We start from the raw sequence: 14,386 nt of genomic DNA on the forward strand, positions 1-14,386 counted from the left end.
TTATCAGGGGAGTCTCTTTAGTTGGTTACTACTCAAAACACTAGCAGAACCACTGTGGCATTTTCTTTGTGAATAGCTATCCTGTCCATGTTAGGTGAAAAAGACGTTTCCAACAACTTAAGCACAAATTTGTCTTTTTTTTTTTTTTGTCAAATTGAATTTTTTTCTAGATCTTTGCTTTAAGAGGGCATCAAAATGTATAGGGGGAAGAGAAGTTCAGGGAAATTGTACAAGAAGCAAAGACAGAATTCAGTTTCAACTTAAAGTTTACAACATACAAAGAATTTATTTATGTAATACAGACCTTTTCTCAAATATTTTCACAGAATTCCATACAGCAATCTACTAGAAAAAAGAATTATATGACACCAAAATAACATTGTTTCTTAGTATAAATTGCTAATCAAAAGGAAGGTAGAGACAGTTTCATAACAAATAGAGGATAGCACAGTCCCTGGCAGCCCCTGATCTAGTGCCAGGAAGGTGGGGGTCGAGGTCGTGAGGGAGTGGCCCCACCTGGCTCTGCCTCACTGCAGGGCACCGACCTCGGGCGGGCTTTGGTACTTACTCAGAAAACTGGTTGTAAGCCCAAGATGGTTTCCATCCTTTCACCTTGTGCCATGAGGACGCCAGACCAGGAAGAAGCAGTGAATATTTTATGATTGCTATAACTTAGATCGTTGCTGTTTACCACACAGTAAAATAAAATAGCCTTCCCCAAACCATAATTTTCTAGGTCTAACACATGCTTGAAGAAGAATATAGAAATAAGTCACTGAGATGTTTTAAATTACATTTGTCATAATTTAAACATTACTATTAAAATCCTAGAAATTTCAGCACTGAAGAAGCACAATTGTCTAGAAAAATACAGGACACCAGTACAGAAAACTCCCTGTCCCAGCATCAGAACCCATTTCCCTATTGCTAAAATCATATTTCTCAAGATTACAGATAAATGGGAAATGGTTTCCACAACATCATTAGCGTTGGTGGGATTGTGGCTCCACAATCTGAATCCATAATTGGTGAAAATAGACTTTTCATTATGACTAAAAATATAGATTTTTCTTAAACTACAGAAACCAGCAGCCAGTTTTCTGCTTTGCTGTTTCCCACCCCCCAAAATGTCAAGCAAAGTCTACAAAAATAGCAATTAACTTTTAAAAATATTTTGCTTGTTCAAGCAAATTTAAGTTACATTCAGATGTGATAGCTATTTCTATAGAATGATGTTCAGAGTTCTTCCTTGATCACCTGTAACAGGACCAAGGTACATTTGTCTCCATCAGTATCGGGTTTGGTACTCATGATGCCAGCGGTTAAAGTCGTTGTAAAACAGAACAATGCTTCCTGAAGCCATGCCGGAAATGATGCACCTGGGGGGGAGGATGGAAATGGGGTCACAGGGCTGTATTTTCTGCTGTGGCTGAAATGTAGACAAAGTAACCTTGGTGTATGGGGCACTGCTCTGTGAAAGGGTAGACACCGTTGTAGTATGCAGAGACTGTCACTGAACTGTGAACCAGATCATTGCCACAGAGCTGGAAGCCATGCTTCCTGCACAGTCAGAAGGAAAACCTGCAGAGCAGTTGCCACTGGAGGGAGCACGCACATTCCAGGACCACAGCTAGTGCTTCTGACAATGCAGAATTTAAGAGTAAGCTGATTGCTGCCCAATTTGGGGGGCGGAAACCCCTAGCCTCTGGGTAAGCACCTGTTCCTTTTAACCCAGTGACCTGATGTGGTGATTGCTGAGACAGGAGCTGCTGCCCCCCCTATCCTGAGAAGGTGGTGCAGGGACAGATGTAGAGCAGCCAGAGGTGGTTCTGCTACTTGAGCCCTTTCCCTGCAGAGTTTGGTCAGGGCCAGTTCTTAGCACATTACATTCAGTGCCTTCCTGTAATTCTTACTGAAATTGGAAATTACAATCTATCACTACAGAAGGGAAAATGAGGGGCAAACTTTCAGCAAACCGAACCAATCAGCAAATAACAAATTCTACAGCCACTCATTAAACCGGCCAAATGGATTAAAAGAGATAACCCAAGTATATGTGGTATACAGGGCATTCATTTTAGAAAAACAAATGGATTGAACAAACGGGCAAGCAGTAATAGTAAGAGAGTTTAAGAGGCCCTGATGTCAGGAGGCCTTAAAACAAAAGCACCATGGCAAGAGACAATGCTATATGTTACTATATGCTATATATGTTACTATATTTACTATAACACACTAAGCATCTGAGCCCCAAGAATGATGTTACACAAGAGGGAAGGGAGAAATACATGATCATCCAGCCAGTTGCAGGAAAGGGAGAAATACATGATCAGCCAGCCAGTTGCAGGGAAGGGAGAAATACATGATCAGCCAGCCAGTTGCAGGCTTTAATACCCTACACTGAAAAACAAAGAATAACCAGACAAATGGATAAGAACCTCAAAATACCACAAGCCACACAGACTGAACACAAAGCCAACAAAAACAAAATACACTTTTGTTTTGCCAATGCACATGGAACAATTTCTGGGATAAAGCATGGATCAAGATTTAATGTGAAATCATGCAAAGTATCTTTTATACTCATAACAACCAGAAGTGAGTAACAAAATGAAAATTGTAAAATACATATACATGAACAGTAACAATTGTATCTAAAAAAAACCAGAAACCACACTAACACAAGGCAGCAAGGGCAGAGAGGAGAGGAAGAGGTGTAGGTACAAACACATTAGAAAGCAAACAATATTACTGACCTAACTTTAAACCTTAATGACCTAGAAAAAGAGTAAACTAAACCCAAAGCTAGAACATTTTAAGAAAATAGCAAGAAATCAAACTAGGACTCAAGAGATCTGCAGAACTGATGCAAATTGAGCTAAAGGTAACGAGAGATTATGAACAATTGTGCACCCAGCAAATTCTGTAGCTCAGATAAGGTTGAAAGATGCTTACTTAGTAAAGGAAAGCTGTAGGCCACATGGTGGAGTGATCCTACTACAAATTTAAAGAAAATCAATCATCGCCGGGCGGTGGTGGCACACGCCTTTAATCCCAGCACTCGGGAGGCAGAGGCAGGCGGATCTCTGTGAGTTCGAGACCAGCCTGGTCTACAAGAGCTAGTTCCAGGACAGGCTCCAAAACCACAGAGAAACCCTGTCTCGAAAAACCACAAAAAAAAAAAAAAAAAAAAGAAGAAGAAAATCATCACAATTGTTTCCAAATTCCTCCAAAAAAATTAAGTGGGAAGGAACACTTCTGGTATTTACCATTTTGCTGATACCAAAACAGACAACACTAAACAATATTACACACCAGTATTATTCCATGGCCAAGAAAAATCCAGAAAAGGGGGAAAATTCGAGGACTCTTTTTACAAACTTAGTACAGAGTAGTGTTGTAGTGACACAGGAGCAAGGGGGATATCAACTGGCTCCCGGCAGGATCCGACCATCCCCAGGGAAGGGACAGGTGTGTGCAGATCACAGTGCCCCACCATAAGTGAAACTAACAGAGAATAAGACAAACCTTAACAATGAAGCTAGAAGAAAGCAGGAAGCATTCATGACTGATATTTGTGGTGGTTTCCTAACAGACAGCAAAAGCACAAACAACAGAAGGCAAAAAATTGTTCCTGAAATTCGTGAGAGCATCACAGCCCACTGGACAGACATGCGGACATGTGCAAGGTCAGAGTGTGAAACTGTAGAGCAGTTCAGGAATCCTCCAAGATATCAGTAGCAGAATTACCATATGACCCTCAATTCCACTCCTGCGTATAGACCCAGAGGGACTAAGTGGGCATTTGTACACCACTGTTGACACCAGACCATACATGCATAAAAACAAGCCACGGAGCCCATACATGGATGGATGGACACACAAAATATGCACATAACAATCTAAGAAAAAAATCAGGATTCTGACATAGAACATGGAACCTTGAAAACTTGCCAAGTGAAACAAGGCACTATAAAAAGACCCTGTCAGTTTCTGTGTACAGGAGGCGCCTGGAAAGGGCAGACTCACAGATAAAGCAGGGTGATGTGAGCAGGGGCTGGGGCAAAAGTAGGGGAGGTGGAACTAGGTGAATGGGTACTCTGGAATGATGGGAAGTTCTGTAGACTACAGAAGCACAGTGATGGCAGCTGCAACATGCTGAGTGCACTCTATGCCACGAAACAGTACACCAGAAGTGGTTCAGGTGGGAACATGCTGAGTGGTCTATGCCACGAAACAGTACATCAGAAGAGATTCAGGTGGGAAGTTTTACACATATGCTGCTATAACAAAAATTGGAAGCTAAAAGAAATGGCTGAATTTTAAGGGTAAGTTGCTAGATAAACAGCATCCTTCTCAGATTTACAACTTGGGAACTTTGAGGACATTAAGTCAGATCTCTCCAGAGGTGAAGATAAGAGGTATTTTATATACACCATATGTACAGTTCTTGAAGATCTTGCTAAAGACGCATTAAAAAAAAGCTGGGGCTAGGTGAGGCAAGTGCTTGGTCGGGGGGCAAGTGTGAAGACCAGAGTTCGGATCCCCAGCACTTCTATTCAGCGTTCAAGAGGCAGAGTGTGACCCCCAGAGCAGGCCAGGGCTAGCCTAGGCGACTGGCAAGCTCTACACAGGTGAACACACTACGTGCACACACACAACATAAATATTCGACAAGCTTTATGGCAGTTCTGAGCATTTGTGGCTTAATCCTATTTTTAGGAGCCCTGTCTCATCTAAGAGCCATCAGTAACTTAGACTGTAAAGTGTGCTTGGACACTCGTGCATTGTTAGCTCTTTGGATTGTGCAGATGACCCCAGGACTCCACAGTTCCTCACCTGTCAGTGTTCAGTGGTCCCATGGTAGATCGGGATTCCACTGTTACCTACCTCTGGTCGAAAGAGAGGGCCATGGCTCGGATCCCAGCATCGCAGCCTGGGTAGGCAAAGAGCTGCTTGAGGTCAGACACCTGCCGCACGATCACCACGCCGTTGTCTCCTCCTGTGAGCAGGTACTGCCCATCTCTGCTCAGCTGTATGGCCTGTGAGACAGCAACAATCCGTCATGGCTGTAAGGCAGTGGGCCTAGCTGTGACTGCTATAGCAGCCCAGGTGTGGGCTGGGAAGGTGGCAGGGGCATTGGAAGCAATCCGTGGTTCTTGGGACCCTGAATTATGGAAGGGCTGCCATTGGTCAGAGGTCAAATGGACATGATTAGGAAACGCTATAGTGTTGTGGGGTAGAACCAGCACATGGAGATGCTCCCTGGAAGCATGCCCATCCTGTATGGGGGCTACTGCCTTCTCTGGCCTGGCCGGGGGGGGGGGGGGGCACTGGCAGATGCTGTACCTTCCCTAGGCCTGCTGGGTTTTGAAGGTAGTGGGGGAAATGCCACTGAGAGCCAAAACTTCCTGGGGAGTTCGGCCCCAGGCTACCATGTTGTCCGCTCACCAGCTCTTATTCAGCCCTCTCTTCAGCATCCAAGTCTACTGTGCTAGAGACGTGAAGTGGCCCCAGGGATGCTCTAACTCAGCCCTGGTGTTTTGGAGGGTGCTGTGGCTACCCCAGTGCTTGAGGACATCCACAGGCCACAGCAATCTGCTGGGGATGCCCACATCTTAAACAGTCTGGGGAAAAGAGAAGAGTTCTCTCGAGGGAAGTGGTGGCTAGACTTTATGATGTCGTCTTGCTGGAGGAACTGCCTGCTTAAATCCAAGTTCTTCATTTTACAACACCTGCACAGTGTGCAGCCAATGCACAGTGGTATCTTTAAACCAAAGTGCCGGTGAGCAAAATGACATCAAAGCAAAGGCAGGTGGGAAACCTTGGTTAGCACTCAGGTGGCCATGCTGCCTGGTTTTGGTCTGTGCTGGTGACTGACTCTTTTTATTTCTGGAGATCTGGGGTTCCAGTCCACAGTTCCCTTGCTTTCCTCCTGAGGCAGTGAGCTGGTAAAGTGTCTCTCTCTGGAGCCTGGGACAGAGTGCTCCTTTTAGGCTAGCTCGCTTTAATCACATGGTTGCCACTTACAAGTTAGAATGATAAAGTGCAGGCATGCTGGGGAAACGCAATGGATTGTTTAGGCCTAAAATCCAGTAGGGAGTTTCACAAGGGAAAAAACGATGGCTTCAGGGTACAGGGGAGCCAGTGATGTGAACAGTCCACAGGAGCCCCCCCTGCTGCTGCCTCGAGGCTCTTCCCAGAGCCTCTGGTCTAACTGAACACCATGGAAACTGTTCCAGCTAGTGAATGGCTTCAAATTATTTTTACGGATTTATTAGTGTAGCTGACAATATAATCGCAGCTCACGATGACAGATTATCAACATTATTATTGTAAAGAAAGGAGGAGGGAGAAGCCGCTGATGTGCACTTGGCTTAAACGGCAGATGATGGGAAATAAGGGAGAAATAAAAGCAGAGTGAGTTTGCCTGAGCACATGCGTCTGAGGTGGAGGGAACTCAGTCAACCAGCAAGGAGAGGGGAGAAGTAACCTTGTACATGGGTCACATGCACCTCTATTCCCGTTTTAGAAAATGACAGGACACCCCAGCTTTCCCCATCCCATAATACACACAGCAGCCTGGAGGTGAGAAGGAAGGGACCTTGAAAAATAACCCCCCAAAGAACACCCTGGCTCCTTTCCCCGACCTCTAAGGTGTTGGAAGCAAAGCAGGACCTGGGCTGTGCACTAGATTAACACTCCGTACAGAGGGGAAGTGGTTCCTGCTATGTGCCCAGCTCTCCAGCATGTCAGGGCAGCCATCAGCTGCCGACCTAGAGGATGTACAATCTTCAGATGTGACGGGAAACCAGCTTTAGGTACACGCTTTGGTTCACAGTAAGTCTTAGAGAAAATAAACGAACTGTAGGACTACTGAAAGCCACCGGGCTCCCTTCACAAGCTGATGGCCACTGGCTGCACTGTGGCCATCTCCAAGGAGTGGCCACTGACTGGTGTCCCACAGCTGACCATATCCATGACCCTATCCTCTGAGTGCTATCTAATGACCCTTTGGCATGGGAAAGAGGTGCCCAGCTATTCAAAACCAGGTTTCTTCAGTGATCTGTCCCCCTTACCAGTCAAGCTTCCCAGTAAAGTTGGGAATCTGCAGAGCCTGTGGCACTCACCCTTATGTGATCATCAGTCTCCACGGTGGCCTGCAGCTTCCCGTTCACACTGAAGGTGCAGAAGCAGCCATTTTCATAGAAGATGACACAGTGACCCTCTCTTGACGCTTGGATGAGTTTTGGTTTCAGGCAGTTTTCAGGACCCTCTAAAGTCCTTAGCAAGTCTCCATTCATGGAATGTATGAGACATGGCCCTTCTGAGAAGAGGAACAAGAAGAAAAACGATGTAATGAAAACAGACATGGTGGGTGGTGTAGCTCTGAGGGAGTGGTAAGCATGAGGCCCTGGGTTCAATCCCCAGTATCGGTGAATGGAGGAAACTAGACAGATTAGCTGGGCTGCGGTGCCATGGTACAGCTGTACACAGCCCTCAGAAAGTTGTCATTGTCAGCTACTTCGCAAAATCCTGTCTTTATGTTTGCCAGCTCTTGCTTTCCCCTGGGGTCGTGAGAAGCCAAGATGCACATGCTCACTCCCCCTCAGAGACAGGAAGTTTATAAATTCATAATGACACAAGTGGGAAGAAGCTAGAAGAAGTCCAGAAGGAAGAGTTTCTGATGCTAGAGTAGCTTTATGGGAGGTTGGGAGGCAAATGCTGCTGCCACCAGGCACATGGGATCCCTTCCTCAGCACCCAGCCCAGACAGAGCAGACTGTGTTGAGTCAGCCGACCAGGGCAGCTTCCTTCCCACTGCTTACAGCTTCACTCCTGAATGGAGGCCCTGGTAACATCTTCCAAGCTCCAAATCCACACTGAGTTCCTTCAGCTACTATTAAATGGAGCAATCTTATATCCTCAAGTCCCTAAAGAAAGCAGTGACTTCTGCCACTCTCAACTCCCCAGGGGCACCCTGGACACACACACACACCAGAGCCTTTTTGTTTCTGCAAAGTAAAGGAAATAAAAATGTGTGGTAGGTGTGGAGCGATGGAGAGCATAGGGGTCTGTGCCCTGCCTTACACTTGGCCACATGGGATAACTGCCTGCTGCCCACATGGCTACTGACAGCAATGCCTTTGCAAGGGATGACTCCAGTTATCACAGCAATTGTACAAAGCACACTTGTAGCTAGTCTTCAGTCCAGGAACCCTTATGTTAATAGCAGCTGAGCATTGCTGGAAGCCCCCACATCACAGTGAGCACGGTACATCTGTAACCAGTATGTATTGTTCAGCTCACACCCAGACAGCAAACATAGCGTCTGCTTCGTCTCCTTGTTTCAAGGTGATAACCATGTGGCATTTTATAAGAGGAGATAACCAGAAAAGGGTACTGGAATGAGAACTTCAATAGAGAGATGAGTATAAAATGGAGTTTTACGTAGAGAGCACAGCGTCAGCTTCGGATGCTGCCAAGACATTAGATGTGCATCCAGGAAATGAACAAAGGGAACTGTTGGCATACGCAGGAAAGCACTGTAACAAAATTGATGATGTCCAGAAATGATACCTAAAAAGCCTTATGTTAAGGGAAGCCCAGAGGGTATTTTGTGACACATGAACAAAAGAGAAGTTAGAAGCTGGCACAACACAAGGGGACTAGCAATTCCCCAAGGCACAGAAAAGATGCTTAGGCACTCAGAACTAGAAAGTGCACTGTTCACCTGCTCCTGAGAACTGGTTCACAAGAACATGAATATACATGGCTGAGTTTGTTTTTATTTTTCAGTTTGTTTGTTTTTGACAAGGACTTACTATGTAGCCCTGGCTGTCCTGGTTCTCGCTGTATAGGCCAGGCTGCCCTTGAACTTAGAGATTTCCTTTGCCTCTGCCTCCTGGATGATTAGATTAAAGGTTGTGCCATGCCTGGATTTTTTTTTTTTGGCAAAAAATTTTAGACCATAGAAGAATGATTAAAAGAAATAATTAAAAGAGATTTCTGTTTGCACAGCATTTTACTGTGCAAGCAGGGATGGTCTATAATAGTAATTAATCTTAAGGCTTAGATACAATCTAAGAAGTCAATTACTTTTTCACTGCTTTAAATATTCACTCTTCCTTGTTAGCTATGGTGGCTCAAATAACCGGTCTTCTGAGCTTAAAATACACAAGTGACAGAAGTTCTGCTCTCAGCATGGAGAGGTGGACACGGACAGACTGTCACAGTGGATGGAGAGGTGGACATGGAGAGACTGTCACAGTGGATGGAGAGGTGGACATGGAGAGACTGTCACAGTGGATGGAGAGGTGGACATGGAGAGACTGTCATGACGGATAGAGAGGTGGACACGGAGAGACTGTCATGGCGGATGGAGAGGTGGACACGGAGAGACTGTCACAGTGGATGGAGAGGTGGACATGGAGAGACTGTCACAGTGGATGGAGAGGTGGACATGGAGAGACTGTCACAGAGGATGGAGAGGTGGACAGGGAGACACTGTCACGGTGGATGGAGAGGTGGACACGGAGAGACTGTCACAGTGGATGGAGAGGTGGACACGGAGAGACTGTCATGGCGGATGGAGAGGTGGACAGGGAGAGACTGTCACAGTGGATGGAGAGGTGGACACAGACAGACTGTCATGGCGGATGGAGAGGTGGACAGGGAGAGACTGTCATGGCGGATGGAGAGGTGGACAGGGAGAGACTGTCATGGCGGATGGAGAGGTGGACACGGACAGACTGTCATGGCGGATGGAGAGGTGGGACACGGACAGACTGTCATGGCGGATGGAGAGGTGGACAGGGAGAGACTGTCATGGCGGATGGAGAGGTGGACACGGAGAGACTGTCATGGCGGATGGAGAGGTGGGATATGGACAGACTGTCATGGCAGATGGAGAGGTGGACATGGAGAGACTGTCACAGTGGATGGAGAGGTGGACACGGAGAGACTGTCACAGTGGATGGAGAGGTGGACACGGACAGACTGTCATGGCGGATGGAGAGCTGGACATGGAGAGACTGTCATGGTGGATAGAGAGGTGCTGGACTGCAGACAGCTCCTTTGCTGGAGGATCTCAGTTTGTTGCACATGCTCTCGGAAGGAGCACTCACTATATCTCTAAATACAAGACAGTGCTAGCAGCAGAAGCATCCAGAAAACCAAATCCTTTCCATTGCAGTGTCTGTTATTCTAGGCTTGCCTAGTCCTGAAATCTGGAAGTTAAGCAGGGACAGGGATTGTTGAGGTGGCTTAGCAAGTACAGGGACTTGTTGCTGAATCTGATGCCCTGATTTCAATCCTGGGAACCCACATGATGGAAGAAAAGAATCAACTCTCACACCTCATCTGACCTCTCTACACATGCTATAGCCTACATGCAGGCATACTCAATATAGGCAGGGTCAGGGTTTCCATTCAGCTTACTGGAGATCAGAGAAATAAACACACACACAAAGATGCTCCTGGCTGCTGTCTACAGAGTATCTTAATTCCTTTAGACTAGGGAGCTAAAACTTGGCTTTTGGCCCTGGTCAGAATGTTCTACCTCTATTCTGGTTGTATGTGGGCCCCTCTACCCCACCCCCAAGTGTAACTACTGATAACATGGAACGTGCCATTTAATTACATTTAATTTTAGTTAGCTTATATCTAAGTAGTCCTGTGTGGCTACCATTACAGACTGGAGCTTTAGAGAACAGAAGTCAACCTCATTTCTGCTCATCATACATAATAATACATCATAAGAGGATCCAACATTTGTATAAAACATAACTTTACCTTGAGATCCACTTAACACCAGACCCAGCTCAGCGCAGACGGTAGCACAGGTTATCTCATAGTCGTGTCCCGTGAGAATGGCCCGAGGAGTGGTGGTCTCACCTTTAGCAAGGAAAAAAAAAAAAAAAGACAAATCAACCCCAGTGTAGAAAGATTTAATAACTTGGTGTCGATTATTATCTCTGCTGAAGCCTGCAGAGTTTTCAATTTGTCCACAATTTATTTTAGGACTAGATCCAAACTTTGCTACAGTTTGATTTTGAATTTTACATGTTTCTGAATTTCAAGAACCCTTATGTGATTACCTAGCAACAGCAGTTTGCAACTCAGAGACAAAGATGGCAAAACCTAATGAGCCTCTCAAGTAGACAGATGATTCCAAGTTTAGGATCTTGGTTAGAATGAACCCACAAAAACCATCACACAGCTAGATTAAGGCAACAACTCAGACATTTGTCCATCTGATCCTCAGCGCTCAGTGAATTCCTACACAGTCAGAATGGCGGGGCACTGCAGGGTTTACACTTTGACTACACATTGCATCTTTATGAATTTACCTACAATGCTCCCAAGCCCACAGAGTTGAAATAATTTGTTCCTAAGGCTGATCTATGCCCAAGTCTATATAATTTAAGATTCTGTCCAAAAATTATTACAATAAAGCAACTAAAAATAAGAACTCAGCCGGGCGGTGGTGGCGCACGCCTTTAATCCCAGCACTCAGGAGGCAGAGGCAGGCGGATCTCTGTGAGTTCGAGGCCAGCCTGGTCTACAAGAGCTAGTTCCAGGACAGGAACCAAAAGCTACGGAGAAACCCTGTCTCGAAAAATCATAAAAAAAAAAAAAAAAAAAAAAACTCAGCCTTAATTTACATTTCAAAGAAAGGTCTCCTGCTCTTCCTCAGTAGATGACAACTCCCCTAACAAGACAACTGAAGTGCAACTCGAATCTCCAAGCAGCCTTTCTCTAAAACACCTCATAGCTGAGTGTTTCCTGATGTGTAGCTCTCACAGAGTACCTCCCCACATTCCAGTCCACCAGTAGAGGCATGATGAACCCCTGTGTATTGTACTGATGGTGCTGGAGGGTTTGGAGGAAAGAGCGTGGGGGAAAGGGACTATAATAATGGAAGAAAGAACTCACCCTGCTCTGGGTCACAAAGTAAAAACTGGCCACAGCTCAGACAAGTGACAAAATCACAGGTTTCGGTTATGACTTAATTTGTACCACAAGGACACACAAGATTCTGTATTTAGCCAGAAGTACCCTGGTTTATGGCATAGTTGAGAACTGATACTGTATAACCCCAAAGGACAAATATGCCCAGAAAGTAGCTCAGTCTGAGCAGCTTCATAAATAAATAAATAGCTTGCCACTGCAACCCAGAGACTGGTTGTCTTTAGAGCCATCGCTCACCCTGAGGAAATGCCCCTAACAGGTCAGGAAAATCTGTCAGAGCCCACTATACCTATAGAGGCCAGTGTTGCTGCTAAAACACATATCTAGCTTTGAAAGCAGGTGTTCTCAAGATGTAGGTCATTGAACTCTCCCAATATTCTTGTAAAATACGTGCACATGCCTGGTTTTCTGGGTGGCAGAGGAAGGAAATAGGCTTCATTGAAGGCACAGAGGTACAAGACCCCCAAAAAGGCAAGAGAGAGGACTCTGCTCCCAAGAAAGGAGCTTGCTTCTTGTGCCTTCCCTGGAGGCAGTGGTAACTCTATCATGACATGTGACAGGTATCCCCTGCGTATTCCACAGTGTCACCATGGTATCTCTTTTTTTTAAAAAAATATTTATTTATTTATTTTATTATGTATACAATAGTCTGTCTGTGTGTATGCCTGCAGGCTAGAAGAGGGCACCAGACCTCATTACAGATGGTTGTAAGCCACCATGTGGTTGCCGGGAATTGAACTCAGGACCTTTGGAAGAGCAGGCAATGCTCTTAACCACTGAGCCATCTCTCCAGCCCACCATGGTATCTCTTAAGGCTTTGGTGAGTATCAGTAATTCTGAGTGAGATTTTAGCCTATAAGAACTTATGTATTATCCTGGGTCTAGGGCCCAGTGTCAGCCTAGCCCATATCCCCAGAGAAGGAAAACAAGACCTCAGCTAATAGACTTATGGGCCAGGAACAAGTGGAACCAGGAGCCTGCTTTTATCTGATTTCAGATTGGAAACACATAGGAGGAACACACCTAACTTGTTAGAATGCCTTCTTGATATTTTCCAAATCAAGAGGAATATCTCAGAGACTATTTTTTCTCCTTAAATTCATAAAAAAAAATTTTTGGGGGGGGGACCTTCAAAGAAGGAAATGATACAAGCCCATCTAAGCTACTTAATTTTGTATTAAAAATCATGAGATTTAGAAATAAACATTCTATGTTTGAAAAAGTTAATATGTTAGCCATCATTCATGGTCCCTTCCATAACCCCCATTGTCATATTTTAAATTGCACAAAAATAGCATTGTGTTATTTTTGAAATCACTGTCTAATTATATCTCTTGGTAATGATTTTTTTAAAATAAACCATTAAAATCATTATGATTTAATGACTACATTTTCAGTAGTCATTCAATTGTTCCTTTTTTGTTTCCATAAATTACAAATGATTTTAATGGTAGTGAAATTTGTGTTTTAAATAATCTTTCCTCAGTGGAAAGGGAAGGCTTGAAGGAAAATAAAATGAAAAATGAAAGCAATTTATATGTAAGCCAAAATAAACAAAGGACAGATGGGTCATGGAGGGGACAGACAGATATCTTTAGGTAGCCAATGCTCTTTCTTGTTTTGTAGATTTAAGAATGTTTTCTCAGGAGCTTAGTGGAGGGAGGAAGGAGACTGATCTCATCTATTTTCTTTGTGAAATGTAAGAGATGAACTAGGATAATCTAGAACTATGAAGTCAGAAGGTAAGGAACCTCAGAAAGGAGGCTACATTCTAAACCTCCTCCTTTGCAAACACAGTTCACAAGTGTGTTCTACTTACAAAATACCAGCTTCCACAAATGCCAAACATACCACTCACTTTCATCACAAAAATCAGCAGATACATGAACAAAATAACACCAGGATAGAAAAGGGCCTTCCCTCTCCTGGGGTCTGATCTCTAACTAAAGTGCTGGACTTTGTTGGCAAAGGGTTTCCTACTCCAGGAAACAGGTCCAGGAAACGCGAGGGGCGGCGGGACGACTGAGGACACAACCTCAAGTAACACAATAAACTAAAGCGTAAGGCAGAGTCATGGCGGGGCTTCTCAGGGAGCTGGATCTACAGTGAGAATTAACAACAAAACAAAAATCCAACCATGCTCAACTTCCTCATGTATAGGAAAAACCCAGTCTACAACACATGAAGAAAAGGCCATTTCCAGCTCCCTTAACTAAAGCACAGACACAGCATTCTCACGCTTTCACCTTATTAAAAACTATGTTCAAAATAAAAAGTCAGATTTTTATAAATCCCAATAAGCCAAGGATTTTAATATTAAAATTTCACTATTACTAATATAATTCTATGATATTGGATTTAAACCAAACAAATACAAACGGCTTGAGCTCAGCGCACATACTGGAAATCACTTG

The 14,386-nt window shown here is 44.6% G+C and overlaps 1 protein-coding gene across 5 annotated transcripts in view; it reads right to left on the bottom strand.

Annotated features, from left to right (window-relative positions):
• Positions 1 to 243: 243 nt before the first annotated feature.
• The window catches only part of Lrba (LPS responsive beige-like anchor protein), a 478,937-nt gene continuing 464,794 nt past the window's right edge, over positions 244 to 14,386 (bottom strand). For all 5 annotated transcript variants that reach the window (XM_041659437.1, XM_041659438.1, XM_041659435.1 and 2 more), the window contains exons 54-57: positions 10,794 to 10,895; positions 7,131 to 7,327; positions 4,891 to 5,042; positions 244 to 1,379 (exon numbers count right to left, since the gene is read on the bottom strand). In XM_041659437.1, coding sequence (XP_041515371.1) covers positions 1,289 to 1,379; positions 4,891 to 5,042; positions 7,131 to 7,327; positions 10,794 to 10,895 — 542 coding nt within the window. In that variant the 3' untranslated portion in view covers positions 244 to 1,288. The remainder of the gene's footprint in view (positions 1,380 to 4,890; positions 5,043 to 7,130; positions 7,328 to 10,793; positions 10,896 to 14,386) is intronic.

The sequence above is a fragment of the Microtus oregoni genome, unplaced genomic scaffold (genome assembly GCF_018167655.1).
Source record: "Microtus oregoni isolate MIOR12 unplaced genomic scaffold, Mior012 000010F_ref0000083, whole genome shotgun sequence".
Classification (NCBI taxonomy): domain Eukaryota; kingdom Metazoa; phylum Chordata; class Mammalia; order Rodentia; family Cricetidae; genus Microtus; species Microtus oregoni.